Below are 27,322 nucleotides of genomic sequence, written 5' to 3'. Positions count from 1 at the left end.
TTTGTATCTCTCTCTTTCTACCTCAAAGCCTATCCTTATTGTTTCCTACAGTGATTGTTCTTGCTGTAGGCATGCTCTCCTCTGTTCTACTTTAATATATCATTTTACACCGCTTTCTTTTTCAGTATATCTTCTCATCTTTACCTGCCCATCTGCTAGCTTCTTGTGCCTGTCTTGGTTTCCAGCTTCTCATCCGTCTTCCAGATTATCTGTACTTTTTAAAATTATTATTTCAGCATATGAGTCTGGTACTGGGAGGTGTGTTAACCAGACCATGCATTATAGGCAGAACTAGTAGCGCTAGTTCTTCCAAAAGACAAGATAAGGGAATTGTGAATAATTTGGAATAGCTTGGAAGGGATATCCTGAGCCATTCAGTCTGGGATGTTACGCAAAGTAGGTTTGACTAGGTCAATTTGCAGCACCTTGTCCAGTGAGGTTTTGAATATTACTAAAGATCTCACTGACTTGAGATTTCCACCCTTATATCATCATAAGCCTATTTGACACCTTAAAGACATACACAAAAGTTCTTGACAACCTTACTCTTGGATGCTATGGTGTTAGAGATCAAGCGCCACAAGCAGCGAGCTTTGTAAGAAGTGGCAGAGCCTTGCAAGCAGAATCCTCCACAGCATTCAGATGATTACCTGTGGCATTGGAGATAAGCAGCTGAGAGAACATTCCTTGCAGCTCCAGTAACATTAATGCAATTTTGCTTTCTTATGAAGAACTCATCACACTTACACAACTTATGTAAGTACCTTGCTATTACTATTAAAAAAAGAATCTAATCAAAGCAGAACATAAGAGCAAATTGAAAGATTAAGAGAACTGGATGCAAACATCATGTAAAAATGATGGAAAGATGCTGGGAGATGTCAAGGAGAGTATCTTGAAATGGGATTGGTAGTCATAGACAGTACTAGAATCAAGCCTTTTGGAAGCTGTGTGCTTTGGTTGCTCCATGAGGAAATCCATGGTAATAGCACAGGTTGCTGCTCTCCTGTTTGTTGGAATTAAATACAGCATAGGCATGCTTTGTTTTTCTAAAATTATGCAACATTGTTAGGGTACATGTGCCAAAAGTATGAAAAGGTATTATATAGAGGTGCAGACATCAGAAGAAAAGGGCCTGAAACAAAAGAAAAACTAAAGGGTTAGCCTTTGGGGTTTTTTTCCTCAGTGAAGGTATGTGTTTCAGCCCTTTTTAGAGCTTATCAAAACTGTCATTCAAGCCATAAATGAGGGAAAAATATTACCTTTGGTACTTTTTGTGCCTTATTTATTGTGAATGTTGAAAGTGAATTGTTGTGAATTCTGGCGAGAGTAGACAGTTTCAGTCATTTCTTCTTTGCAACTCTTCCTCTGTGTAGGCACTCGTGGGATGACTGCTTGACTTGTCCAAATTGCAAGTATTTTCTTTATCCCTAAATAATGTATTTATATGTATATTTGGTTAATGTGAACTATGGACAATAATGCCTGACCATATGCCTCAGTTTTACCAGACTTATTTGCTATACTTGAATGAATTTCTTAAGATGAAACTCACTTTATGCAAAGCATCAAAATCATGTCAGTTTAGTATACAAGTCTTGACCATACTCTCTGGGTTTTATCAAGACCTTGACTTGGTGTTAGTATAGCGGGCAGAAGCAGCTTTCATTCCTGCATCCTGACAATTAGGTGTTGAGCAAAGGGGATTTGCCTGAATTTTAGCAAGTTGGGCAGGCTGGCTGAAGAAAAGCCACTTTCTTAATGGATAGAGTTGATTGTTCCAAACTGTTTCTTCAGCTTGCAGCTTATCAGCTCATCCTAGCTATCCATGTAGTGACAAAAATCACCAATGTTTGGTCAAAAGGTTGAAGCCTTTCTATTTGCTCCGGGTCGCTTCAACTGTAACTCACACCAGTGGCACCTCCAGGCTGCAGAACTGCAGCATGAACTTCATAGTGATACCCAACTCCCATTTACTTTCAAACTGTATTCAAGTGTGTCATCCTAAAACATCTGCAGGTGTTAGATTCTGGCTCTTTAAGATTGTATCTCTTCCTTTAGGACAGACACTGTGGAAGCTGATCACAGTGGAGGTGCCTGAGATTATGTTTCTGGGCTTTGAATGCAAGAGATCTGGGGACACAGGATCTTCTTAGCAATTGGGGTTTCATTTTGTGTTCTTTCTCTTTGTTATACAATTAGTTTCTGAGCTCTTTTCACTAGCAGATCTATCTTGCATAACTTACTCTCCATGCAAGCTTTCTCCTGGTAGAGATGAAAGGCATTGGGTAGGATAGCAGAAGGCTTTTAATTTTCTAGTTCATTAGGAAGTTCAAATACAAGTTTGTTGTACATGGGTGGGGTTTTTTTCCTCAAGAATTTTTAAGCTGTTCATGTATACAAGATGTTGGGGCTGTGTTTACTGCTGAGCCACTACTTGTAAATTTTGTCAGGAAGAGCTTCCATTGTCTACAGAGGCTGATGCAAGTCTGGCTGTCAAACTAGAGCTCTAGTTAATGTGTGAAGAAGGCTTAATGAGAAGAACTGGAAACTGGGCAACATCAGGTATGTTGAGTAATATTTGCCACCAGCTCACCTGTGTTGCTTTTAGAGTATGCTGTTCTTGTGATTACTATAATATAAACTTTTTCCGGTGTGTTGCTAGGGTCCCTAGCTAATTTACTTCTTCCTGACAAGATTGGCACTCGTGGATCACAAAGATACTATGGCATGGTAAAACTTGTGATTCCCCCTGAATCTTGCAGGGACAGAGTCAGAGGCATAATTCATAAAAATGAAATTGACACAGAGGCAATGTGAGGAAACTGGTTTGGAACCACAGATTACTGCTGGTTTTACCCAGTGACTGTCAGGGATTGGAGGAGAAGTTGAGAAAGAACTAATTCAGGTCAAACAACTCTGAAGAATGTACCAGAACCTCCCAACGTATTTATGTCTTTGCCGTGATAGCTTTAATGTCTCCTAACCATACCTTGACATTGCCAGTCATCATCTGTGGGGAAAAGTAACACTCATGGCACTAGAGAAATAAACCACTTAGGCTGAGAGTCATAAACAACCATTTACTTTTGCTAAACACCCATTACAGAGAGGCATAATATTCTGCAAGAAGTCTCTAAATATTGCTGTAATGTAGGAAAAAACTATTAACTATTATTGTTATATCCAGAGAAAGATGAGTGTGAGGACTTCAGACTTCTCTCTCTCTGTGTTCTGTAATGCCTCTGCAAGAAAGAGAAATGCCTCCGATTTAGTCTATGACTATTTCAGTATAAAGTTCTTTTGAGGTCACTTGTCCTTGTATCTTTTATATATCTGTAGTGACAGGATAGTGTAAGGCATCAGCTGGAACTAACTCTGTTTTTGTTGAGTTTTGCAAGTGTAAATATGTTTTGAATGTTCCCAAGGGCTCCTTCAGCCTATCTGTAATGTTGAGGTTTTTCCCTCTGAGCCTTTAAAAATATGGTTCCCCCTCTCCGCCCCCGTCTTATTATTTGATGCACTGAATTCTTTTGAGGGTATAGATGAGTGGAGAAAGTGGAGAGAAAATTCTGAAAGAATGTGAAATGACAAGGTAATTTACAGTTTCTGATGATTGTTAAATTGGAATATAATTGATCATGATGTCCTTCCATTGGTATACCTAGATCATAGCTAGGATGCTATTTAAGCTCTTCAAGGGGCTAATGTCCAGCCAATTCATATTCTGTGTAGGATTGGCTCAGAGTCATCGGACATGAAAGAATCAATGAAAAGAAAGATTCTTATCCCTATAATATTTCCAGGGTATTCCTTTGTCCTGGTTATTGTCTGCATTTCTTTTCAAGAAAATCTTGAACTGTTTCTGCATCTTAAGACTCCCTATGATTAAGATTCACAGGTATCTGAATTGTTATAAATACATATATTGCTCCCAAATATTTTAATTTTTTTAAAGGTTTCTAATGGAATTAAAGCCTCTCTGAGCCTTGCCAATCTGTAGTCGTTTGCTGAGATGCTTTGCCACTTGGGTCTCTGTCATTTATGAATGAGAGAGACTGCATGGTGGGACTGTTCACTGTATTCTGACCAGTTGTGGTTCTGTTAAACATCCAGTGTGTTGCCTATATGGACATAAGGTATACTGCAAATAGAGAAGGAGCAGAAGGAGGGGGTGGTAGAGAAACTTCAGGATCAGCTCACCAGGAAAATTGACTTTCTTTTTGCTTAGCATCTCCCCACCGTGCTTTCCCACACACATGCACATACTTCTTTGCTTCAGAGTGGTGGCTGGTAGAAACCTTCCTTTCATTAATGAAAGCCAGAGTGAATCCAGCCTTATGCTACAATTTCATCCCAAATACCAATGACAAAAGGTGATAGACCTGTTCAGATAGTTAGTTTGAGCTGTAGTTCTTGTCCTCATGAAACTGGATGTTAACTGAATGTAAAAGGTACAGGCATAGCAGGGGTCTGGCCTAAAGCCAGAGAAGTGATTGTGTAGCATTAGTGTCAATCTTGCAGCCAGAAACAATTATTTTTCCTTGAGTGCATGTAAATTCTGGTTATAGCAAAATAAATGCCTTCTATACTAGCTGTGGTCACATGCACAAATCATGTTATGTCAATAAGGGGGTTGACACTGTCAGGAAGGAAATTGAAAACTGGAGCAAACAAGCCTTGGTTAAGAGGTTTAGGCATTTCCCTGCACAGTCTTGCAATTTGACTTTATAAGTAGTTCCCAGTATTCGCTCAGGGTGAGAGGACTGCAGGAGAAGTGTCTTCATGCTTTCTTTTTCAGAGGAAATCTGTCAGGTCAGATGCAGTGGAGATAGGAGATACAGCCTTTTTTTCTCTGTATAGGGGCTTATGGAGAAATGGAGGTGTCCAGGCTTCCTCCTGCTGAGAGGCCCTGGGGGTTGCAGTGTTCATGTTTAATAACTGTGACTGGGAGGGCTTGAGCTGAATGACTGCTGTGGTGAGAGGCACCTGCAGAGAATGTGGGTGACTTAGTATGATTACCTGTTCAGGGGAGACTTGATTTCCTCCATGTTACTCTGCGGTATGGTGCCGGTGATGGGGCTGTAGCAGCCATCTCTGCTATGAACACGGGTGAGGAGCGTAGGAAGCATTTTTGACAAATCTTTCAGTATGAAGACCAAAAGAATCAAGGTTAGTTTCGTAAGGGCAAGCTCTCTTTTTCTACTGATGTTTATACGTAAAATCTACCTGTTTCTTCAGGGATCATTCTGTAAGAGATTATACTGTAAACATCCATACCATTTTAAGAATACATTCCAAAAGAATAACTTGGATGGAAAGGGCATCTGTCTCTAGTGTGTTGCAGAACATTACTGCTCATTGTACAGCAGAGCTGCTGGTCAGCTGAAGCTCATAGACCTGAAGTTGATCAGGACCAGTGTTCCCAGGTGATGATACAGACTTGTGGTTGATGGTTTTGATGTCTGATGCTAAGAATATTTTTATGTACGTTGGTAGGTAGATTAGCTAAATAAATATTGATAAATAGGGACATTAGTCCATAAGCTTTGCCCAAAGTAGTCAATTTTATATGCAGTTTCTCTGAATAGAGGTTTTTCTCACAAATATTTTGTATTTTCAGCAGTAGTATTGCTGAAAGCAGCTGCCAAGTAGAACTAGATGAAGTGTTTTCATTTGAACAGTTTATTAGCTGAAAAGTGCAGATTTATGTTGACTACATCTATTTATGAATTTAGTTTGAACTTGGCAAGTGTTTATGAAAAAGGAAATGGCAAACAAAAATATGATGGTATTTAATATAAAAATATTTTGACTTTTCATTTTTAACAACGTCTCAACATTTAATTTATTCTAAAATTATCTCCTTTCCCAGTCAGTGAAAATACAAACTTGTGGCTACCAGTGAAACAAAATGTTTTCATAGAACAATTTAGGTTGGAAAAGGGTCTCTGGAGGTCTGCAGTCCAACTCACTGATCAAAACATGGCCAGCTTTTAAAAATTTTTTTTTTTTTTTTTGGTCACTTCAGACCTCCTTCTGCGACTGCAGCCTTTAAATGGTGATTGAAGGTGTTCCTGCATTGACAGTGGCTGGCTCCCCCAGTACATTTGGATGCAGCCTTTCTGGTCCCATGAATTTATATATTTCAGAAACTTTGGAGTCCTGAGGGCAAACCTTGCCATTGAATGCCACAACAAAGAAGGCACTGACGGAGTACTTCAGCCCTTCTCAGCTTTGAATTTCGAAAGCTCCATGCAGAATTGTTTCTGGGTTGTTTTTTTGGTGGGCAATTTTTGGTCCAAAAAAAACAAGGACGCTTTCAGATTGGCCTGAAGTGATTTTCATTTCCTTCCTGTGTTTCCAGTTTGTTCACTGAACCAAAAAAGCCTCCTGTTCTTTGTATTCCTCAGGTGCCAAGTACGATCTGTGCCGTGGCAGCACCTCTGTGGTCCAATTCTTGTTCTGCACACATGTGTTTGCATATAGTATAAATATTCACCTTAATGTCATAATCTGATATAGATGGTATTATATTCTGTCAGATAGCATTATTCAGTAGATAATCAGATGTGGCTTACAGAAGAGGAAATTCACAGAAAAGGTGCTTTTTTTGCATTTCATTTGTTTATATGCTGAAGGGGTATTTCTTTATCTGTTGGTGAGAGACCAGATGTTTTGTGCATCATTTTTGATTATGTGGCTATTGCTTAGTTGACTATAAATATAAAAGACTAAATTTGCTGATCCAGATGGCTGTCCTAGACTGGTGTTCCGATACAAATAGTCTTTCTATTGTTCTTTGCATGAAACTATGTGCCTGCATTTGACACGTCATTAAAAGTCAGCATCAGTATAAAACTAGAAGCTGTTTTGCTTTCTGATGCTAGCGATGTTGAACAAGAAATTGGAAACCCTTTAATTCCAGCTCATCACTGTAGTACTTGGCACTTCTTTTACTCTCTACCTGCTTGAAATTACTACAGTGACATTAAGTGATTTTAAAAGTGACCCAGTTGCCCGCAGGCTTGGCTTACAGGTAAAACTTCATTTACCTATTTGATATGAAGCATGCTTTGCATTATCCAGACATTTAACAACTTTAAAACTGGACTTGGGAGTGAATGAAGGGCGATGTATCTATAAATACTTCACTTCCTATCAAACTGGAGGCGAAACAGAGCCGTGCTTTGCCGTTTACCGAGACTTTGAATTTATGTGTTTTACCGGAGCGATGTGCTTTACAGTTCCCGTTCGGCACCTCTGACAACCAAGCCGCAATGGGCTTCATGCGGACCGCGTTTATTAAAACTGAACCGCTGTCGGTTTGAGATACTGCTAATGTGAGTCTCTCGCATTGAGATACTGCTAAACTTCGCAGTGAGAAGGGGTCAGAACTTAACCGATTTCTTCCTCTTCCCGGAAAACAGGAAGGGCGGAGAGACAAAACCCGCTGCCGCTCGAGAGCCAACGGCGGGGGGTCTCAGCCCGGGCTGCCGGCGGCCGCGCTGGGCGGTCGGGCGGTGCGGGGGGAGGGGCCGCTCCGGGGCTTCGCGGCCGCGGGCGTTGCGGGCGGCCGCTAGAGGGCGCCAGAGTGCAGGGCGGAGCGGAGGCCGCCGTCGCCCCGCGGGCGGGTCCTAGCGCCCCGTCAGCGGCGGGGGGCGTTCCCGCACAGGCGGGGCCGCGGTACGCGGTGGGTCCTGAGGGCCGAGGCGGGGTGGCGGTTGGGCCGGCGCGGTAAGAGCTGGCGGGGATGGCGTGTGTGAGTGCGAGTGAAATGGTCGGAAGGCACGGGGCTGGGCCTCTTGCTGGTTTGGGGTGGCTTGTTGTTGGTCAAAGGGCAGCTGGGTAGGCCTGGTTTCAAGCCTGTTTCCTTCTCTGTTTTCTTTCCCTTTCACCTTTTGGTATGGGCTAGGTGGGGGGCAGGGCAGATGCCAAAGCCATTGCTGTCCTCTAGACGCTGAAGTGCTTTGGTAGCCGATGTCACCAGTAAGGAAATCGGATGTTAAGACTCAAGTCGTGAGAATAGCATGCAGATCTGAAGCATTAGTATTTTACTAAGCGTTCTCCCGTATTAAAAGATCCTTTAACTATTCAGTCATAAATGCCAGGCCGTTGACTGGGGAAAGTTTCATGGCCCTCTGTTTTGTACAGGCCACCCAGCTCCTTCCCAGACTGCTGGGTGGAAATGCTGTACTTGGTATAAGCTCACAAACTAGTGAGAGGGAGCAGTTTAGGAACCAGTGTCTAAACTGTTCATTACCAATACAGATTATAAAAACCAAAACAAAACCCCCCAAACTTGGCCCATGGTCCTGCAGAGTATTACACAGTGTTTTATTCTAGAAAACCCTAGTGAGATCAGACTAATACATGTCGTGGTTTAACCCCAGCCAGCAACTAAGCACCACGCAGCCCCTCACTCACCACCCCCCCCCCACCCAGTGGGATGGGGAAGAAAAATCGAGAAAAAGAAGTAAAACTCCAGGGTTGAGATAAGAACAGTTTAATAGAACAGAAAAGAAGAAACTAATACTGATAATAACACTAATAAAATGACAACAGTAATAATAAAAGGATTGGAACATACAAATGATGCATAGTGCGATTGCTCACCACCCGCCGATCAACACCCAGTTAGTCCCCAAGCAGTGATTCCTCCGCCCCCACTCCCCCCAGTTTATATATGAGACATGACATCACACGGTATGGAACACCCCTTTGGCCAGTTTGGGTCAGCTGCCCTGGCTGTGTCTTGTGCCAACTTCTTGTGCCCCTCCAGCCTTCTTGCTGGCTGGGCTTGAGAAGCTGAAAAGTCCTTGACTTCAGACTAAACACTACTTAGCAACAACTGAAAACATCAGTGTGTTATCAACATTCTTCACATGCTGAACCCAGAACATAGCACTGTACCAGCTACCAGGAAGACAAATAACTCTATCCCAGCTGAAACCAGGACATATGGCACTTACAGATGAAAGTATTTGTTTCTATAAAAACCTGACTCTTGAAGAACCACTACTTTCAAGATTTGGGAATAACAGTCTTCTGAAGTCTAATCCTCATTCTCCAGGCTTGGCTATTGCCTTGAATAATCAGTCAAACACTTACTTCCCCCATTAAAGTTCTTGGGGGTGTAATGAACTAAGTGATGGCATTTGTTTTTCCAGGCTGATTCTACAATGGGATTGCAAATCTTAGTGAATCATCCTAAGGTGTGTTATCCTTTTTCATTTATAAACAAACAAAAAAAACCCCAGCACCCCCCAACCAAAAACCATTCTTGAGAGCAGTGCTTATTGCCCTTGAAATCAAGGGAACTGTATAGAACATAAGACTCTTACCCTATATAGTAGTCTTGATCATCTGTATCGTGGCCCGTGTTAGCACTCTGGTGCTATGTCCTGGCAAACTATTTTCCTCGACTGATTGACACTGGAGACTTGATGCTAACTTCTAGTTACTGTGGTGCTTATCTTGCACTGATTCTAGAATCTATAGATCCAGGTTTCAAATGAATCTGTAAATATTCTGTTGCCATCATAGTTTTTAAATAATATATTTGCTGATGGATGGACTATATAAGTGTTAGTGGCGTTACAGCATTTGTTTAGCGTAGGATCTGACTGCCTTCTAAACATGCATTCTCACAGTGCTCTTGTGACTGACAGAAATAAGAGAGAAACACTGGTTTGTTCAACATTGCAGCACACCAGCTGTTCACCAGACATTATGGGGAAAAATATGCAGGGAGAGAGGTGAGTATAATCTGCCCAACCCTGTAATGACCACTACCTCTGCCAACAGACAACCAGAGAAGGAAATAAAGATGCTGTGGGGATTTTGTGTTAAGTTTTTTTTGTGTGTGCCTTCTAAAAGGCAACACAGAAGTAATGTTTTCTTAGAGCAAAAGGATGTCTTTCCAGACTTGTGATGGAAAACAAAGTGTGTTTGTCAATAAGCTTTCAGCAGGAAATGAAACTCCCAGAGAGTTGTTTGTGACCAGCTCATGCCATTAATCAAATTCTGCTGTTTTTACAACTTAGCCAGAGGCCAACATATACTATTGCTTGATAGTCAAACCACCTTATTGCTTAAATGTCTCTGAAACAGCTTGAACTAATACCTAATCCCAATATATCTAGGTTATTTTTCTTTAGAAACTTCACAATTCTGGCTACTACTACTACTATTTTAAGTGTGGTGCATAAGAATTGATAATCCTTGTAACCAAGATGGCTGACGAACATGCGTGGGCATGAATTGATCTTGGGAGCTGTAAAGTCACTGCTTCCCTTTCTTGTGCTTAATTCATTATTTATACTCTGATAATGCTGTCAGAGCTCTGGTCTTTTTAAAGTGAGCATTAACTTCTCTGTGTTGGGCAAGAAAAGGAGACCCCCAAACACTAGTAGTACCTTTCCAGGAATAAGTCTACTTCCTGATGGGAAGAGATCTGCTGGCTTTCTGTTTTCTTTCTCCTGGTCTGTGGCTCTTTCATGATGATTCCTTCCAAATAATTATCTGGTGTAACCCTATCTACTTTTAGTGATGCTAGAATTAGCTGTGGATGTTGTATGAAATATACAGGATTTGTATGAAGGTATACATATGAAATTGAGTGACTCAGGGAGGTATGTTTGAGAAGAGGCATAGTATCAGTTGGGATAACAGACAGTGTTTGTCATTGGGAGCTCTTGGGGCAGAAAGGTGTGAATATGTTTTAAAGGCACATGTGCTTAGCTTTATCATTTTCTCCCCTTTTTCTCCCAAGGCATTTTTTTCTTTTGCATACTCCTTAGCTGACACGAAAGCTGTGACTTTAAAATCTGAATTTCAAAGGAGTTCTCAATATTTGCCTTGGATGCCATCTTTATCTGTAAATCCCACACTATAGTTCTGTCTGCGCTGCTGATCTCTCAGTTTTCTAGAAGCAGGTGATCCTTGATAGCTCCTTTTAAGCTAAATAAGGAGTCTCTTGCATGTAGGTCTACATACCGCTTGTCATCCTTCTCATCTGGGTTTCTCAGTTCAAGTAAAAGGAACCAGTGTGTGCTACCAGTAGACTGGAGTTTGGTGGTGTCTGTAAAGCATCTGAGAAGGACTTAAATCAGTGGATACAGATCTTGTTGCTATGACTCAGATGGGTTTCTGCTAGCAGGGTCCCAGTTCTTTTGGGAGTATGCAAAAGAGCTGCTGAGAGGTTTTTGGAAATAGAAGGGTTAAGTGGCATTAAACAAATTATTTGCAGCTAGATTTCTAACCAGCTTCTTCGCTGCTGGATGTGTCTTCATCTGTAAAATCAATAGTCAGTGCAGATCTGTCTTCCAAATTCCAATCAGGTTTTATCCAGCTTTGCAAAGTTCGCTAAAGGGAAAGGAAAACACTTATTCAAGAGGAACTGAGCTTTTGGTATGATGCTTTGGGCAACACAATTTTGTCCCAGTTTCTGCCTCATAAAATGTTGTTAGCAATATATCCCAACCTTATTTTGAGGATGCATTAGCATTGTAGTGTCTTGGAAAAATGAGGAATTCTGTAAATGGTAAGATATAATTGAAAGAGCACAAGTCTTATGAGGAGTGGCTGAGGGAACTGGAGCTGTTTAGTCTAGAAAAGAGGGGGCTGAGGGGAGACCTTATCGCTCTCTACAACTACTTGTAACGGGGTTGTAGTGAGGTGGGTGTTGGTCTCTTCTGTTGGGTGGCTGGAGATAGCACAAGAGGAAATGGCCTCAAGTTGAGGCAAGGGAGATTTAGGTTAGATACTAGGAAATTTTTTTTTACTGAGAGGGTTGGCAAACATTGGAATGGGCTGCCCAGGGAAGTGGTTGAGTCACCATCCCTGGAGGTATTCAAAAAGCGAGTGGACAGGGTACTTCAGGACATGGTTTAGTGGGCATGGTTGATGGTTGGACTCGATGATCTTGAAGGTCTTTTCCAACCTAAATGATTCTATGATTCTATGAAAGGCTTAGAGGATGGCAACCAAAAAGAAGGTTTTTAACTTACAGCTTGAAGAGAAAGGACAAGGGGGCATTTGGAGAGACTGTCTTATGTCTATAGTCCTTGTATAGGTCAATTCAGTAAAACTTGCCCATAAAAGTGTTTTTACTGGTCATACTTGTTATCTGGTATGCAACCTGGAAATGTATAGTCATTACTGAAATGTGGCTTACCTTAAATAGGTAGAATACATACCAGTGCTCTATCTATGAAGTATCAGGAGGAATTTCAGTCAGGATGGTATCATCTGTGTTGCCACGTGGTCACTATCTTGTGCTAAGCATTCCATGGAAGCGTTTGATCCTTCCTCAAGAGCTTCTTAAGCAAAGTAGAGAGACTCTTGCACGTAGGTCCAAGTATCATTTACTGTCCTTCTCACCAGAGTTTCTCAGTTCAGGCAAAGGGGACCAACATGCATTACCAGTTATGTATGCATAGTTTACTGGTAACATCTGAAACCACAAGGTCTCCACTTGCAAATTTTTGTTGCTGTTTGTATTTGTAAATAGTATGACTTACATGCATCTGATGTTCTCCCTTCCAGTACACATGGGGTTCTTGGTAGACTTATAAATACTGGCTAATATGCAATGGAGAATTTAAAAACTACTCAGCTGGCACCATAGCTCGAAAAAAGAGTGGCAAACTTCACAATGGAGGTAGCATTGTAAAAAGAAAACTAAACCTCAAGAGCATATGCAGTGCTTTGCATCCCCTGCAGAAGACTGGAATCCTGCTGGTTTTGTAATCATAGTTGGATGTAATTTCTGTGATGCTGACTGTTAGGCTCTTAGGAGGTTGCAGCTAGTTCATATAATAGTCCTAGCAAATGTGGAGATAACTTTGTGTGCATTTGTAACACCTCAGGCACTCAGGTGCCTTTAAGGAAAGGTACCTTAAATGAGAAATTCGGGTCCTCCGAATGTGTGATGCCGCTGGTCTTTGCCCTTGGTATCTGAATAAAGAAGTGTTGGTAGCAGCATTATCTTCTGTTCTTATACTGTGCTCTTAGTGAGGACTGTGCAGTGTGTCCTAAACTACTTTTTTTTCTTTTCTTTAATGTAATATTTGGGAATGGAGCTTCAAAGATCCAGGTTTTGCTTCCAACTCAACTGTCTGTTCAACTGTCAAATGTGTCTTTGGGAAGAGGAGTCCCTTTCTTTGCTGTTGTTTTCTGTGTTCTGAAAGAGAGGGACAAAGATGCTATCCTATTGTTAGAAAGGTGTCTGTGATGCTTTCAGGAAAGACGTATATCTGTGATTACTGTAAGGCACTGTATTGCCACATCTCAACTGATTTGTCTTGCTTTCTTCTGATCTTGCTTTTCAGACTTAGATGAGAAGTAGCTGCTATAATATTTCAAAGAAAACCCCAAAACCCCACAAAACAAAACAACCCCCTCAAACCAAACCACACCACAAAAAACTCTACAACAGTAACCAGGTAATACCAAAATTCAAATAATTCCTTCCAATGAAGTAATAGAGGCAAGTAGAGCGTGAAAAGACTCACCAAATGGGATGATAAAGGCTTCTCCAGCCTGCTCTAATGTAGTTCCTTATTAACATAACAGAAGTGAAGAACTTTTCGGGGTACTTGGTTTAGAGACTCAGAGCAGAAAAAACACAAATCAAATGTATGAGTAGTTTGAATCTTGTCCAGGCAATAGGCAGCCATTATATGCATGCCTGTGTGATACATGATATGGCTCACTCCCGTTGTCTCAGCCTCATCTCCAGCATCTTTTTCTCACTATCATTATGACTAATGTAGTATTTATGTTGAGATTTGAAACTAAACAGGAATAGAAACTCCAGTTGTCTTACTGTTGGTAGCACGGTCCATCTATGTGTCAAGTAAGATATGTTGATGTGATTAGTGAGAAGCTGTTTGGTTTTGGTACCTGTACTATTACATCTACCCAGGAATAAACAGAAGAATTAAATCTCTAGCTTTGTCACACCTGCATCTGGCTTTGATTAGCACTGCATCACTGGAAAGCTAATAAAATGTAAAGCTGTTCTAAAACAGGATCTCGTGATCTCTTTATTACTGTTGTGGTCTGTAAAAGTCTGTGCATAATTGTTGCTGTAATAATTTGTTTAAAATTCTGCCCTATGGTAAAACTCTTTGAGGTTTTGCATGTTTCTTGAGCCATAGACTAATTTCTTGGGTGGCAAACTGCATCCATTAAATGAACATACCTGAAGTGAACAGAAATTTGCTATTAAGGGAGCGAATCTGGGTGGAATTTCTAGAGTTATTTTATTCATCATTGAGGTGTAGTCATCTTCAAAACAAAATATATCGGCAGGTGAAACTCTGGAAAGCAACACTTTGAGTACTGTAATTCCTTTGTACTTATATGAAACTGTCTTAAGTAGCAGCTTTAGTGAATGGGATTGTTTCCCTCTAGCGGCTGCTCTCTGTAGTCCATGTAAGTAGCAGCTGCTCCTGTGCTTGCCTTGTTGCCTTGCTTACACTAATAGTTCTCTTGAGCTTTGCTCTCTGAAAATCTAGTGTGTACAAATATTTCCTTAGGCAAATTGTGGAAGAGTCACAATATAGTAGTGTCTCAGTTCTTCATACCTATGCCGAAGCTTTTGTTGCCCTGATCTGTTAGGAACAGAAGTATGTGATGTTCTGGCCAATGTGAAGTGTTTCATATGACAGCCCTATCTAAAAACAAAAGCAGAGACAGTCTGACTGAAATCACTTTGAAGTTAATTTAATTAAACTATTGTAAATCTTAATTTTAAAAGCATGAATACTTGATTTTTTTTTTTCATACTTCCATGTCTTTTTTTGACCTCCCCACTGGTTGTGAATCTAAAATAAAATTCCTTTCCTTAAAAGTGGAAATAGCTCCCCCAATAAAAATAGAAAACTATCTATTACCATTAAAAATGAATAATATCTTGAACAGATAATATAAACCTTCATTTTCCTTTTAAATGCTGAAAACTTTTTCATTTGGCTTGAAGTTGAAACATTTTGAATGTTTTCTAAGTTGGAAGAACTGAAACATCCTTTCACTGAAATTGTAATCTCCTATTTAAAGCCTTTTAGAGGGGATCAATTTTCTGTTAGCACAAATGTTTTCCTGATGTCTGTTAAAAATCATTCAGATGTAGAGATACACAGGAGTTATGTAGTCTGTAAAAGTGTTAAAATTCAGCAGCAGTGAAATTCAGGCAAACAAAGAGAGTAAGCCACAGCCCTTGATAGAAAAACCTAGACAGAAGTACAGTTTGTGCCAGGTGTGACCTGTACCATATAGACAATCAAATTGTCGTCGTCTTTGTTCTTAATCACAAATTATATTTGCATCAGGGAAAAGACACACAACATAACTTCTGCACTAAGTTTTATGAACCTTGTGAACAAGCTGCAATCATGTTGAATGCTGCCTGAATCCATGTTGAGTCTTATTACAGCCATTGGTCAGGGTGTCCGTAAATGAAAGCAACAGTCATTCAGTATGGTGCTATGTGAATTTATAGCAAAAACAAGGAACAGTTTGTTTTATTTTTTAAATAAGAGCTTTTTTTTTTGTAAAGCTATTTTGAAATAGATTGTATCCTAATATTTAAACCCAGCTTAACTTATTTTTTTATCAAGTGTATAGGGAGATGGGTGTGTTTCTGAGAGAACTAGTAGGGTAGTCTTGCTACTTTCCATTTATTTGCTGAGTTAATTCCATGCACTTGATTAGTTTGGCTGTTGGGGGAGGGGAGGATTCTTGTTTGCACTTGTGAGGCTATTTGATTCTGTGGGTTTTTAAAGGATTTTTTGTGTATGCTTTTTTTTACTGCTGTACGAATGTAAATAATTAAACTTTGCTTCTGGGTAGGCTGGTATAAATCATGCTCAACTTTATTGATTTCCCAGTGAAGCCATGCTGTAAAGCTGTAAACATGACTTTTCTGTAAGCCCTGCTAAAAGCATTTGTTTCAGAAGTGTACGTTATGTTTTGTTTAACGTGGGGTGGTACATGGAGGTGATCCTGTTCCTTGAGGAAACGGAAAGGTCGGTGCAGGTAAGGACCCCAATGAAGGTATTGACTCTAGGGAAGTGCAACTGCTAATTCCTAGTTGGCAGCTAACATTTTCTTGAAAAGGGGTCTTCCAAAACCTGTATATGAGCAAAACAAATGTGTAGATATGTGAATATGTGTTGATTTGACTTGGATATCTACATAAACGTCTGCAGTGTACTGAGAGCCTGGGATTGCTAGTTGTTTCCTAGCAATTAACAATGCTCCTGGAGTTGGACAGTGGATCCTGGTAAAGAAAAAGACCTTCTTAAAACACTTTGTCTATACTAGTGCTGCCTGAAAACACTCAACAAAATTTACACTACTGACTTATTCAACCAAGACCGAAAGATACTGGAGGTTTTCAGAGCAGTTGCCAGCTCTGCTTTTGAGCCATGCTCGTGTTTTGATATTTACCCTGTCCTTTGTAGGAACTTGCCATATATCAGGAAGCCATAAAGGTATTTGAATAACTGGCAGAGTCTTTCCTTAAACCCATTTCTTCCTCCTTCCCTCCTTCCCCTACCTCGTTCAAATCTGCCTACAGAAATTTGAGCTGAATATCTTTGGACCTAGACTATCTCCTGCCTGTCTCTTGAAAAGACAATATATGGAAAAGAGAATTCTGTGTTTAATATGGTAACAGCTACAAAAATATCTGCCGTATCGCATAACTATGCATAATTATTTCATGTATATTACTAAATATCCAGTCTGTATATATAAGACAATTATCTTCCAAAGCACCATTAATATAATTGGGGATGAAAAACAGGTGGGGCATTGGCTTCATAACCTCCCTCCTCTGTGCCACGCTGTTAGGGCTACAATGTAGAATCCTGCTCTGCAGCTCTACTAGTCACACCTGAATATTCTTTAGGGAATTCCTGAATAACATCTAAATAGGGTGGATCGGTTTGTAAGCTTTGAGAGAATCTACCCAGCTTGTCCTGGGATTCATTCTCATGTTTCACAAATCTGTGCGCATATTTTTTTCACAGTGAATCACAACTACTCTGGTCATTTTGTAAAAGTGTAAGTAAAATCAACCAATGCCTCCCCTTTTGCCCCCTTCCCAGCCCCTCCCTGCCTTGCAATGCTTTTGGCATTCCTGAGGGATTTCACCCTGTATAAAACAGACGCAAAAATGCATCTTACCACTGAACAAAGCTGAGATGGCAGCTGAGCATTTTAATTAAAAAGAAAAAAGTAGATTAAAACCTTTTTATTGTTACTGAGAGTCTTCTCTGAAAAGCATTAGTGTATCACTGGTTATTTATCATTATAACTGTAATGAGGAAGAGCCTTTTCCATTCTCATCAATCTGGCAATGTCATTTCTGGTCATCTCTTCTGCCGTTCTGTGAACGTGAACGTTTGACCTCTTCTGTAATGTTGGATAAGATATGCAATAATGAAGATAGCCTGGTTTCATGAAGGTCATTTTAATCATATAAATGGATCAGATAATGACAGCCTGCACCAAGGGTGAAAGCACACTTTGATCCATCTGTGAGGAACTGGTGAGGGGATTAACCCTCTTTCTGCTTTGGCTTTCATAGGACAGAAATTCTGTGCTGTTAACCACTGAGCGTGGATTACAGCTGGTGTTTTCAGAGCTATTGTTTTAACTGCATCCCTCTAACCAGTTGTTTGTTCTAAATGAGGGAGTTCTTGGGGGCCAGATGGAAAGCAACTTGGCATTTTTAGAAGGCATGAACTACTCTTCCATTCTTTATACTTTGGCATGTTTATTCTTGGCAGTTTTATATAGTCTATTTGGGCCAAGCTATTAATTAGAAGCAGTGTACCTTTGATATAGAGATAATAATTGGGACATCCTGGGCAGATGGGGTGGAGTTCTTCCATGTTTGAAGGGATATAGTAGTTGTTTTTTATGAATAATATGTACACAAGTTTTGAGTAGGTGTCAAAGGATTCATGAGAGCATGAGGAGGAGTTGCTGCAGCTGAATCATGTAATACTTTCTCAAGAAGCCTGAACTGCATCTCAGCTAATGTGCAGAATATGGGGATGCCTGAGAGAGATAGTTTTTCTTCTGATTAAGTAGTGTTTGCCACTGCAAAGCACCACAGGAATATGTACTAGTCTCCCTCATTTCAGTTTGAAAACGAGAGGTAGTAATGAATTCTGTATGATATACAGTTCTGCAGAGGACATTAGGAAGGGGAATAGAATGACCAAGAAGGCCAGAGATACCTGTAGGAGCCATGCTCTGGCAGCTTAACTATTAAGGAATTGCTACAGTAGGAACTTCCTTATTCTTTTTCCTGTTATGTTGTCTTTTACTCTTCTCACTCTTAAATAAATTGCAAAAATTACCTAATGCCCAACTGCCATCTCATCCAAGGTTAGTGTTTCCAGGCACCCAGCTGTGGTGGGTTGACCCTGGCTGGACACCAGGTGCCCACCAAAGTGGCTCTACCACTTCCCCATCCTCAGCTGGACAGGGGAGAGAAAAATACAACAAAGAGCTTACAGGTCGAGATAAGGACAGGAGAGATCATTCACTAATTACTGTCATGGGCAAAACAGACTCAGCTTGGGGAAAATTAACTCAATTTATTACCAATCAACCAGAGTAAGGTAATGAGAAATAAAACCAAATCTCAGAACGCCTTCCCTCCACCCCTCCCTTCTTCCTGGGCACAACTTCACTCCTGGATTTCTCCACCAAGCCCCCCCAGTGGCACAGGGGAATGGGGATGGGGTTTATGGTCATCACACTATTTTCTGCTGCTTCAGCCCTCCTCGGGTAGGGCCCATCACACTGTTCCCCTGCTCCAGCATGGGGTCCCACCCACGGGAGACAGTCCTCCACGAACTTCTCCAACATGGGCCATTCCCACGGGCTGCAGTTCTTCACGAACTGCTCCAGCATGGGTCCTTTCCACGGTGTGCAGTCCTTCAGGAGCACACTGCTCCAGCGTGGGTCCCCCACAGGGTCACAAGTCCTGCCAGAAAACCTGCTCTGTGAACTCCTCTCTCCACAGATCCTCAGGTCCTGCCAGGAGCCTGCTCCAGCGTCACAAGGTCACAGCCTTCTTCGGGCACCCACTTGCTCTGGCATGTGGTCCTCCAGGGGCTGCAGGTGGATATCTGCTCCACTGTGGACCTCCCTGGACTGCAGGGGGACAGCCTGCCTCACCAGGGTCTTCACCATGGGCTGCAGGGGAATCTCTGCTCCGGCACCTGGAGCATCTCCTCCCCCTCCTTCTTCACTGACCTTGGTATCCGCAGGGTTGTTTCTCTTACATGTTCTCACTCCTCTCTCCAGCGGCTGTCTCTCTCTGTCCCAAATTTTTTTCCTTCTTAAAAATGTTATCACAGAGGCGTTACCACTACCGCTGATTGGCTTGGCCTTGGCTGGTGGCAGGTCCGTCTTACAGCCGGCTGGTATGGGCTCTCTCGAACTCAGGGGAAGCTTCCAGCAGCTTCTTACAGAAGCCACCCCTGTAACACCCCGCCCCCACCCCCCACCCCCCCCACCCCCCCCCCGGCTACCAAAACCTTGCCACACAAAACCAATATACCAGCTCATAACCTTGCTGCAAGAGTTCCTTGTCTTTCCTCATCTTTTATTATAAAAAACTGTTGCACAAAGGGAAGATAGACATCTTTGACTTTTTTCTCTGTCCAGCTAACCACCTGCTTTGCTTTCTCCTACATCTGTATTATCCTAGTTGAAAGCTGATGAAGGTGCAGATAGCTTGAAAGGAGGGGGAAAAAACCCAACCCTACAAAACTACAAAAACCTCACCAACTTTGGTCTTAAGTACTTGGTTCTGTGTGTTTAGCTGTAAGACCATAGAAATGCCTTACTGGGTAGGAGATGGTACTTAGGGAGAGCATTATCCTTCTGCTACATATGGCCCACTTCCTTTCTATTCTCCCTAGCGTCTGCAACTGTTGGATTAGGAATCTTCAAGTTGTCTTATCAAAATTGATCACACGTGTCTATTAACAGCACATGTAGTAATCATGCTCAATGAAATGAAGTTTAGCATCCAGTTGTGGGAGTCCCTCTATACATAGTTCCTGGAACCACTTGGAATTCAATGGGAGCTTACACAGGGAGCAGCAGTTAACGGACAGTGTGCAAATGAAAAATGGGGTCACAATTTTGCTGCTTTTCAGGTCAACCCACCTGCTGCATAAATGTCTTGAAAGCATTTGGAAAAAAACCAATTTAAATAGTTTGTTTAGAACTTTTTTAAACTCAAGTATGTCTGGTTTGAAAAACTTACCTGAATGCTCTTGAGTATGCTCACGTATTGAATTTTTGTATGTGGTGTTATTTGGGTAACCCTGCCAAGAGAAGCCAATGCCCATCGTTGCATACAAAATACAGACTTGTGAGTGAAAAAAAAAAAAAGTATTAAAAACTCCCCCCTGCCTTTTTTCCTACTGATAAAATATTAAATTGGCTGATCAAGACATGGACTTGAATAACATGGAATAATTTATATCTGCAGTGCTTAATTTTCAAATTTATTAGCCCAAACTATTAACTATTTACTTCTAAATAGCAATCTCATTTGTAGACAAACTTATTTGCTTGGAAAAAGAAGTTGGAAAGCTGACACTTTCCACTTACTTATTTGTGAATTGGTTAAGCTACATTCTCTGAGAATCTAGTCAGATAACTTCTGTTGGTGTCAGTTTGGTTTTGAAAGTGTTACAGTGGCCATCAAGCTAGCAGTGACAAGCCAAACCAGCTTGTTTTGGCTGACCCTTATTTTGTCAGGCCAGGGTTGAAAAGTGGAAACTAGAGGGTCAGAAACTTTGAGTTACTCAACCATGTTGAACAGAGGGCTGCTGCACAGAAAGTGTCGTCAGCTGAACAAAGTCAGTGCACCTATTTCTCTTGGCTGAGAGAGAGATGGCCCTCCATAGCTCTAGACCTGTGGAAAAGTTTTGGGTTTTTTAAAAACTATTTGCGGCCCCTTCCCCCGGGCGTTTTCAGGTGGCATTAAAAATGCACAGGTCCAGATAAATTCCTTTACCTTCCTGTGTGGGAAGTGGCTGTGTGGATCTGTAGTAACTGATGCAGTATATTTTGATGTAAGCAATAATTTTGCTGGCCATTCAGAGACAACATTTTGTGATGTATGCTCTGGGATAAAATGTACTCACTCACTGATGTAAATCTAGCATAACTTTCTTGGACTCTGTTTAATAGTTTTGCTTGTCTGGTTCCAAAACGCTTAAGCTATCTGGCCATGATCTAGCTGCATTGTATGGCTGGATTTACATTCGTGGTGCAGTGTGACTTTGGTACATAGGTGAGGAACTGCAGAGGTTACAGGTTTCTCCTGTTAAGGAAGTATTCTCTGTAACAGCAATATATGACTCCCCATCCTTTTAATCCAAGAATGACACTTTTATTTTTCAGGTCACTGTAGAAAAATGTGGAGTTTTTTCCTCCTGCTCTGTGGTAAAATTGTCTAGCAATGGGCTTTATTTGAAAGGGTATTAAACTCCTCTTTTATTTACGTGAACTGCATGATCCTTTAAGGAGAATAACGGACTAATCATTTTACTTTGGTCTCTTCCCATAGGATTCCCCTACTACATGTTATATTCTAGCTAAATGAGACACCACCTTCTTTGCCCATGTTCCCCCTCAGTAAGAAGCGGTTACAGTAATGTTGCTAATTAGGCAGAGTGCATATTGTGGACTATGTAAAGTCCGTGGATATTTTTCCTGCACCTTCCTTCAATTCTGTCTCACTATGAAATATGCTACTCTTACTTGTTAGTCCACACCATGACACACATCTGAGTGAGTGTATCCCCTCATGCAGAGTTTCGCTTGAAGACATGTACAACCTTTTATTGTGTTACATAACCAGTCCATTGAAAGCTGGTCAAAGTAAATGCTGTTCATGGGCTATCTGAATAAAAAAAAATATTTGCTTGTGTTGAACAAACATAAAGAAATAATCTGCATATCTGACATTAGTTTTACCAGTGCAGTAAGCTGAGCTGTAGCAGTGCCTGTCCTATCTCTTAATATGTTCAATGTGTCTTGCTTTTTCTTTCTTGGGTTCCCCTTTTGCCATTTTGGCCAGTGGGCCCAGACCTGATGTGCAACAAGTTCTGCTGTCCTTATTCTTCATTTCTCCAATACACCTGTGTCAAAACACTCTAGTACTGTACTGAAATGAGCATAGATGCTTTTAATTAACATACACCATTATTCAATTTCACTTACCATTTGACATGAATGAGGTATTCTAGTCCTGTAATCTGAACAATTAATGTTTTAAGTAATTGCCTGTCAACTCTGATGGGTGAGCAGCAAAACTGGACAAATACAGGTAGTGCTAATGCTGTTTTCCCAGGAGCATTGTTTGCAAGGGCAACTGTGGTTTTACCTTTTGGAGGAGAGGGCTCCTCTTTCCCTTTTGACGTGTAATTCAGGGGGCAAAGTAAGCATCTTATAGCCAGTCTGCTTTGCCAAAGAACCTTAGAGCAATCAGCCAGGTTCGTGAGTGGTTGTCTTTCTGTGGTTTTAAATTAAAATAAATTACTATTTTTTTTTATTATTATTATTATTATTATGGGGAGGGTGTTTGAGGTTTTGTGTTGAGTGGGGGGTTTTTTGTGGTGTGACTGTTTTGTTTTGTTTTTTTTTCTTTTTTGAGACTGAAAGACTGAAACCAGCCTGGTGTTCGATACCTAAGTGTTGAGAGACTAGTGTGATTAAGTTTGAAAAGAATCCCAAGCACCTTGGGGCTGTTGTAAATCCAGATTCTTAGGAGAGCAAAATTCCGCTGTAATGGCACCTCTGGGCTCTGTGGTGGAAGGCACTTCACTGAGTGGAAGAGTTTGTGACCCTGACTTCCCTCTGAGCTAGGCAGGTGTAGGCGTGAGGGTTGATTACAGGTCATAATACACCTACATAATCTACTAGTCTGTATCATACCAGGTTGATTTTGGTGGCTTTTCCCATTGAGCAAATACTAAACCAGTTGGGGGTCTGGCTTTAACTGTTGTACCTATCACCATCCCCAGGCAAGGGACCTGAAACTCTTTATGCTGGGCAGAAACTCAATGACAATGAGTGGCACACTGTTCGGGTAGTTCGGCGAGGAAAGAGCCTCAAGCTCATGGTGGATGATGATGTTGCTGAGGGTAAGTGTGATATATGAGTATTTTTTGTCATTATATTTTTATCTCTGTTCCCAGTCTCTTCTTTGCCATTACACCCATTCTCCCTGTTCTTGTGTGTATCTCTTTGTTTTGTTTTGTTTGTTGTTTTTTTTTCCTTTTCCTTCCTGTTACTTGTATATTTAGTGTTACTGTGTTGAAAACATACATGTTTGGTTTTGAGAGACTGTTCTTAGTCAGCACTGGAAACTTCTATGACAACTATGACTATATGAAATGAGGGATTAGGGGACAGATGAGCTTGCACATGCTCAAGAATGCAGAGGTGCTAAGCAGCATTCTCTCTTGTGCCAGGCTCTGTTTGGAGTACAGTGTGAGTATGCCTCATTCGTGAGCTGCAATTGTGGTTGTTTCCAATGCTGTGGAATCAAAACCAAGGCTTCTAAAATTTTCCTCTGCACAAACTTTTCCTTGATGGTAAACCTGTGTTTGATAGATGTGTGAGAGAATATGGATTCCTCTCTCTGTGCTGTTTGGTTTTTTTTTTTGGTTTGGTTTTTTTTTTTTGTTTGGTTTTTTTTTTTTGTTTTTTTTTTGTTTTTTTTTTTTTTTTTTTTTTTTTTTTTTTTTTGTTTTTGGTTTTTTTGTTTTTTTTTTTTTTTTTTTTTTTTGGGTGTTTGGGTTTTTTTGGTTTGGTTTTTTCCAAGTTCCTGTGCTCATGGCTCAGAGCCATCCAGAAGGAAAAACAAACAGAGCAGTTTGTTAGTTTGTTCCCAACTTTGTTTCAGAGGTTAGGGAAGACCCTAACTCACCAGAGTATATCATATCATAATGTATAGGTCTGTCAGTCTTTTTTTTTTTTTTTTTTTTTTTCCTTCCCTGCATTTTGTGACAGCTTTTTTAGCTCCTGCTTCTTTCTGTAGAGAAATATAGTTGGAAGCGGGGAAGAAAAGATCAATCACTCACAAAAGCTGGTATCTCCCACATTATGAGATTTGCATTGAAATGATCAAGGTATTTTAGATTGATCTTTTTTTCATTACAAAATTTCAGAAGTGATACTTTTCTGGTCCATTTTCCCACATCTGCAAGAGCCAGAAACTTATTTTTCTTTTTTTTGAAGGTCTAAAATTTTCATAGCTGTATATAACTGTGGGAACTGGGTTTTTGAGGAAAACACTAGCAGTCTGAAGGCTGACAATAGAATCACAAAGAACTGTAACCCTGGATGCAACGCTGATATGGATACGTTCATTTAGTTGTGACCCATGTTGGTTTGCCAAATGCTGATGTTCTTTCTTCTGAGTAGCTTCTACTCGGAAGGCAACTAGAAGGAAGGGCTGCCATATGCAGTGCCAGGATACTATATCCTATCTCTGCAAAAAGTTCTTTTCTACTGTGTGAATGCAATTTTTAGTAATATGGTAATTAGATTATTTGGAAAGCTGTGAGTCAGGGTTTTGAAATAAGCCCAAAGGAGGGGGTTTGCAGGAAAATTACTTGATATATATTTTCCCTCTAAAGTAAATATATGCTGTGCTATATAGGCTGAGAATTTGCAAGAGAGAACCGGAAGCGTATGAAAGAGTCTTTCCCTTTCCTTGCTGGAATTGGTGGAGGCTGAGTCAACATTAGCTTGTAGGAAAATGAAATTTTATTTAAGAAGGAACTTTCTGAATTAGTGAAGCATGCTGTTAAATATTTAATCCTATTTATTTCTGTATTTAAGAACAGTTCTTCTGGATATGCTTTTTTTAGCAAGCACCATGAGGTGGCACTCTCTGCATTACCAACTCAATCCCCCAAAAGCCATCTGTTTTTTTTGAAGTCTCTTTTCCATGAAACTGAGTTTATAAATAATAATGATGATACAATCCTATACTAAAATAGGATGTGCATATGTACATGTATATGAATTACATAATTAAAGATGTATCACAGCTAAATATATCTGTTAAAAGAATGCTATCATGGCAAAGTCAGAAAAGCCAGAGTTAAGATTTTCTATGCAATCTGCATCCCACTTCCTTGGGCAGATGATAGTCTTCAATGATGTGGTCACATAGATTTTTCCACAGGATTTTTGCTGCCTTTACAAATAGATCAGAAGTCTAAATTGGGCTCCCAGTAAAAATAAACAGCCTATTTGATTGCTGCCTTCTTTCTTATTGCTTGTTTGGAACAATGCATGCCAACTAAGTTTTGCTCTAAATATAGAGCGGTTGTTTTGCCCTTTTTTTGTGTGTGTGTTGTGTGCCACTCATCAATATGTTTATGCGGAACTAAGAAGCTGTAACTGGATTTATTCCCACATCTGTGTTGTATGAAGTGAGTAGGTGTCTTTCCCGTTTTACAGGTTTAGAAACAAGGCACCAGATTAAAGTTGGATGTATTTGGTACCAAGTTGGCACGATTTTTCAGTCATTTGCATGCACAAATATTCAGCATGTCTGTAAATTGGATCCTGTAAATTAGCTCAACCCTGCTACTTGGAGAATTAGGTCTAGACAATTAATGACCACCTGTGAAAAATTGGTAATGAAGTGGCTGACTTGGCTTCCTGCAGGACATCTAAGAGAGAGACAGAATCCATTTCCTTTGGACAGCATTTTGCTGCTTAATCACAAAACCCTCCTCCCATTACCCCCGCCTCCACCTCAGAACATCGGTGGTAAATGAGACACAAATATAGCAGTCATATTCTTCCCTACATATTGCTAGCACCCAAATACCACAGTGGAGGCTGGAATTTTTTCTATCTGCTACCATTTGAACTGAAGTGCTGCTGATTGCTGTAATAGTTAAAATACTCTACAGAGCACAGTGGAGGAATTAGAGGAGAACTCTGCAGGTGAGGCTGACAGCTAATGAGATCAGAAAATACTGGATTTCACTCCATGATTTCTTAAGAAAATGCATCTCTGTCCTGATTCTGGTCTTGTATTGTCATGTCCTTTTCAGCTTTTCACTGAACTACTAACTTCCTGCACTACCACTGCTATCACTGTCCTATTTCTCTTAAGCCACTCCAAGTTTTCTCATTTTTCACCTTATCTAAAATTCTGGGTTCACCTCTTCCATCTTCCCTCACTCCATTTCTAATGCGCCCTATATCTGCATTCCCTGTTCCAGTGTACTCTAGATTTCACAAGCCTGGCTTTTCTTTCCTACTCTGGCAACAACATCTTTGCATTTATCTAAGAGTAGAAGAGCTAAGGGGAGGAGTTTTCTTGCTCTTAGTCCTTGACATCTCTACAGTTTATTTTTCTAATCTTTTGAAATAAAGAAGTGGGATTTCTTTTTAAAGTGTTTTTCTTTAAATTTTATTTTATTTTTAAGAAAATGCAATTCTGGTTTGGAAAAATGAGAAATTTTCATTTGCTAACACTAAACTGAAACAGCCCCTAACAATCACAGTAATGGAAGTGACATAGTTTGTCTAAACAAACCATCTCATATACAGTTTCAATTCCTGTGAACTGGCACTTTTCAAACTAAAATATTATTATTTCTGGAAAAGAACTGTTTCAAGATTTAAAACATTTGCATTGGTACTGACACTTGAATTTCTGAATAGTCAGAAATATGTGACTCTTCAGCTGCTTGTAAGTTTGTCCAGCTGCATCTGCTTCGGTTGAAGCTTTCCATGTCGATGGTCTTTTTATAATTTTCTTTAAATTTAGATTCACTGCTAAAATAAGGAATAAGTGAAAAAATAAATTGCTTTGCATAATATTTTCTCGTTGTATTTGGAATAGATACTTGAAAATATTTTCTCTAATAACAACTGTGCTTGTTTGCTGTCTTTGCAAAAACTTGGATCACATTTGGACAAAGTATTAGCTGAAAAATTGCACTTTGTACATGATCATGAGAGGTGAGTTAAGAATATTTTAGTGTTTCAAGAGGACCTAAGCAAGAGAGAGACCATCAGTTCGTTTAATCTGACTCTTTGTACACCACAAGCCAGGATGTATCATCCAAGTGTCCTATAAATGTTTTCAGCTTTCATTCTGTCCCCAACAGAAAAAAGAATATGTTGTGAATAATAGGAAAAGTCTTGAAAGGCCTATCAATATATCTTTTGTTTGTTTGTTATTTTAACGCTTGGGAACTGTTTACATGAGAAATGCTAAGAGATTTCA

The 27,322-nt window shown here is 40.3% G+C and overlaps 1 protein-coding gene across 40 annotated transcripts in view; it reads left to right on the top strand.

Annotated features, from left to right (window-relative positions):
• Positions 1-27,322, top strand: part of NRXN3 (neurexin 3) — a 1,031,704-nt gene that overhangs the window by 427,603 nt on the left and 576,779 nt on the right. For all 40 annotated transcript variants that reach the window (XR_007509161.1, XR_007509160.1, XR_007509159.1 and 37 more), the window contains one exon: positions 23,082-23,201. Coding sequence is in view for 36 of the 40 variants with exons in the window: in XM_049825576.1 (XP_049681533.1) it covers positions 23,082-23,201 (120 nt within the window). In the remaining 4 variants the exon portion in view is untranslated. The remainder of the gene's footprint in view (positions 1-23,081; positions 23,202-27,322) is intronic.

The sequence above is a fragment of the Accipiter gentilis genome, chromosome 22 (genome assembly GCF_929443795.1).
Source record: "Accipiter gentilis chromosome 22, bAccGen1.1, whole genome shotgun sequence".
In the NCBI taxonomy this organism is placed as follows: Eukaryota; Metazoa; Chordata; class Aves; order Accipitriformes; family Accipitridae; genus Astur; species Astur gentilis.
Note: the sequence above shows the minus strand (reverse complement) of the source record. Positions and strands in the feature narration are given on the sequence as shown.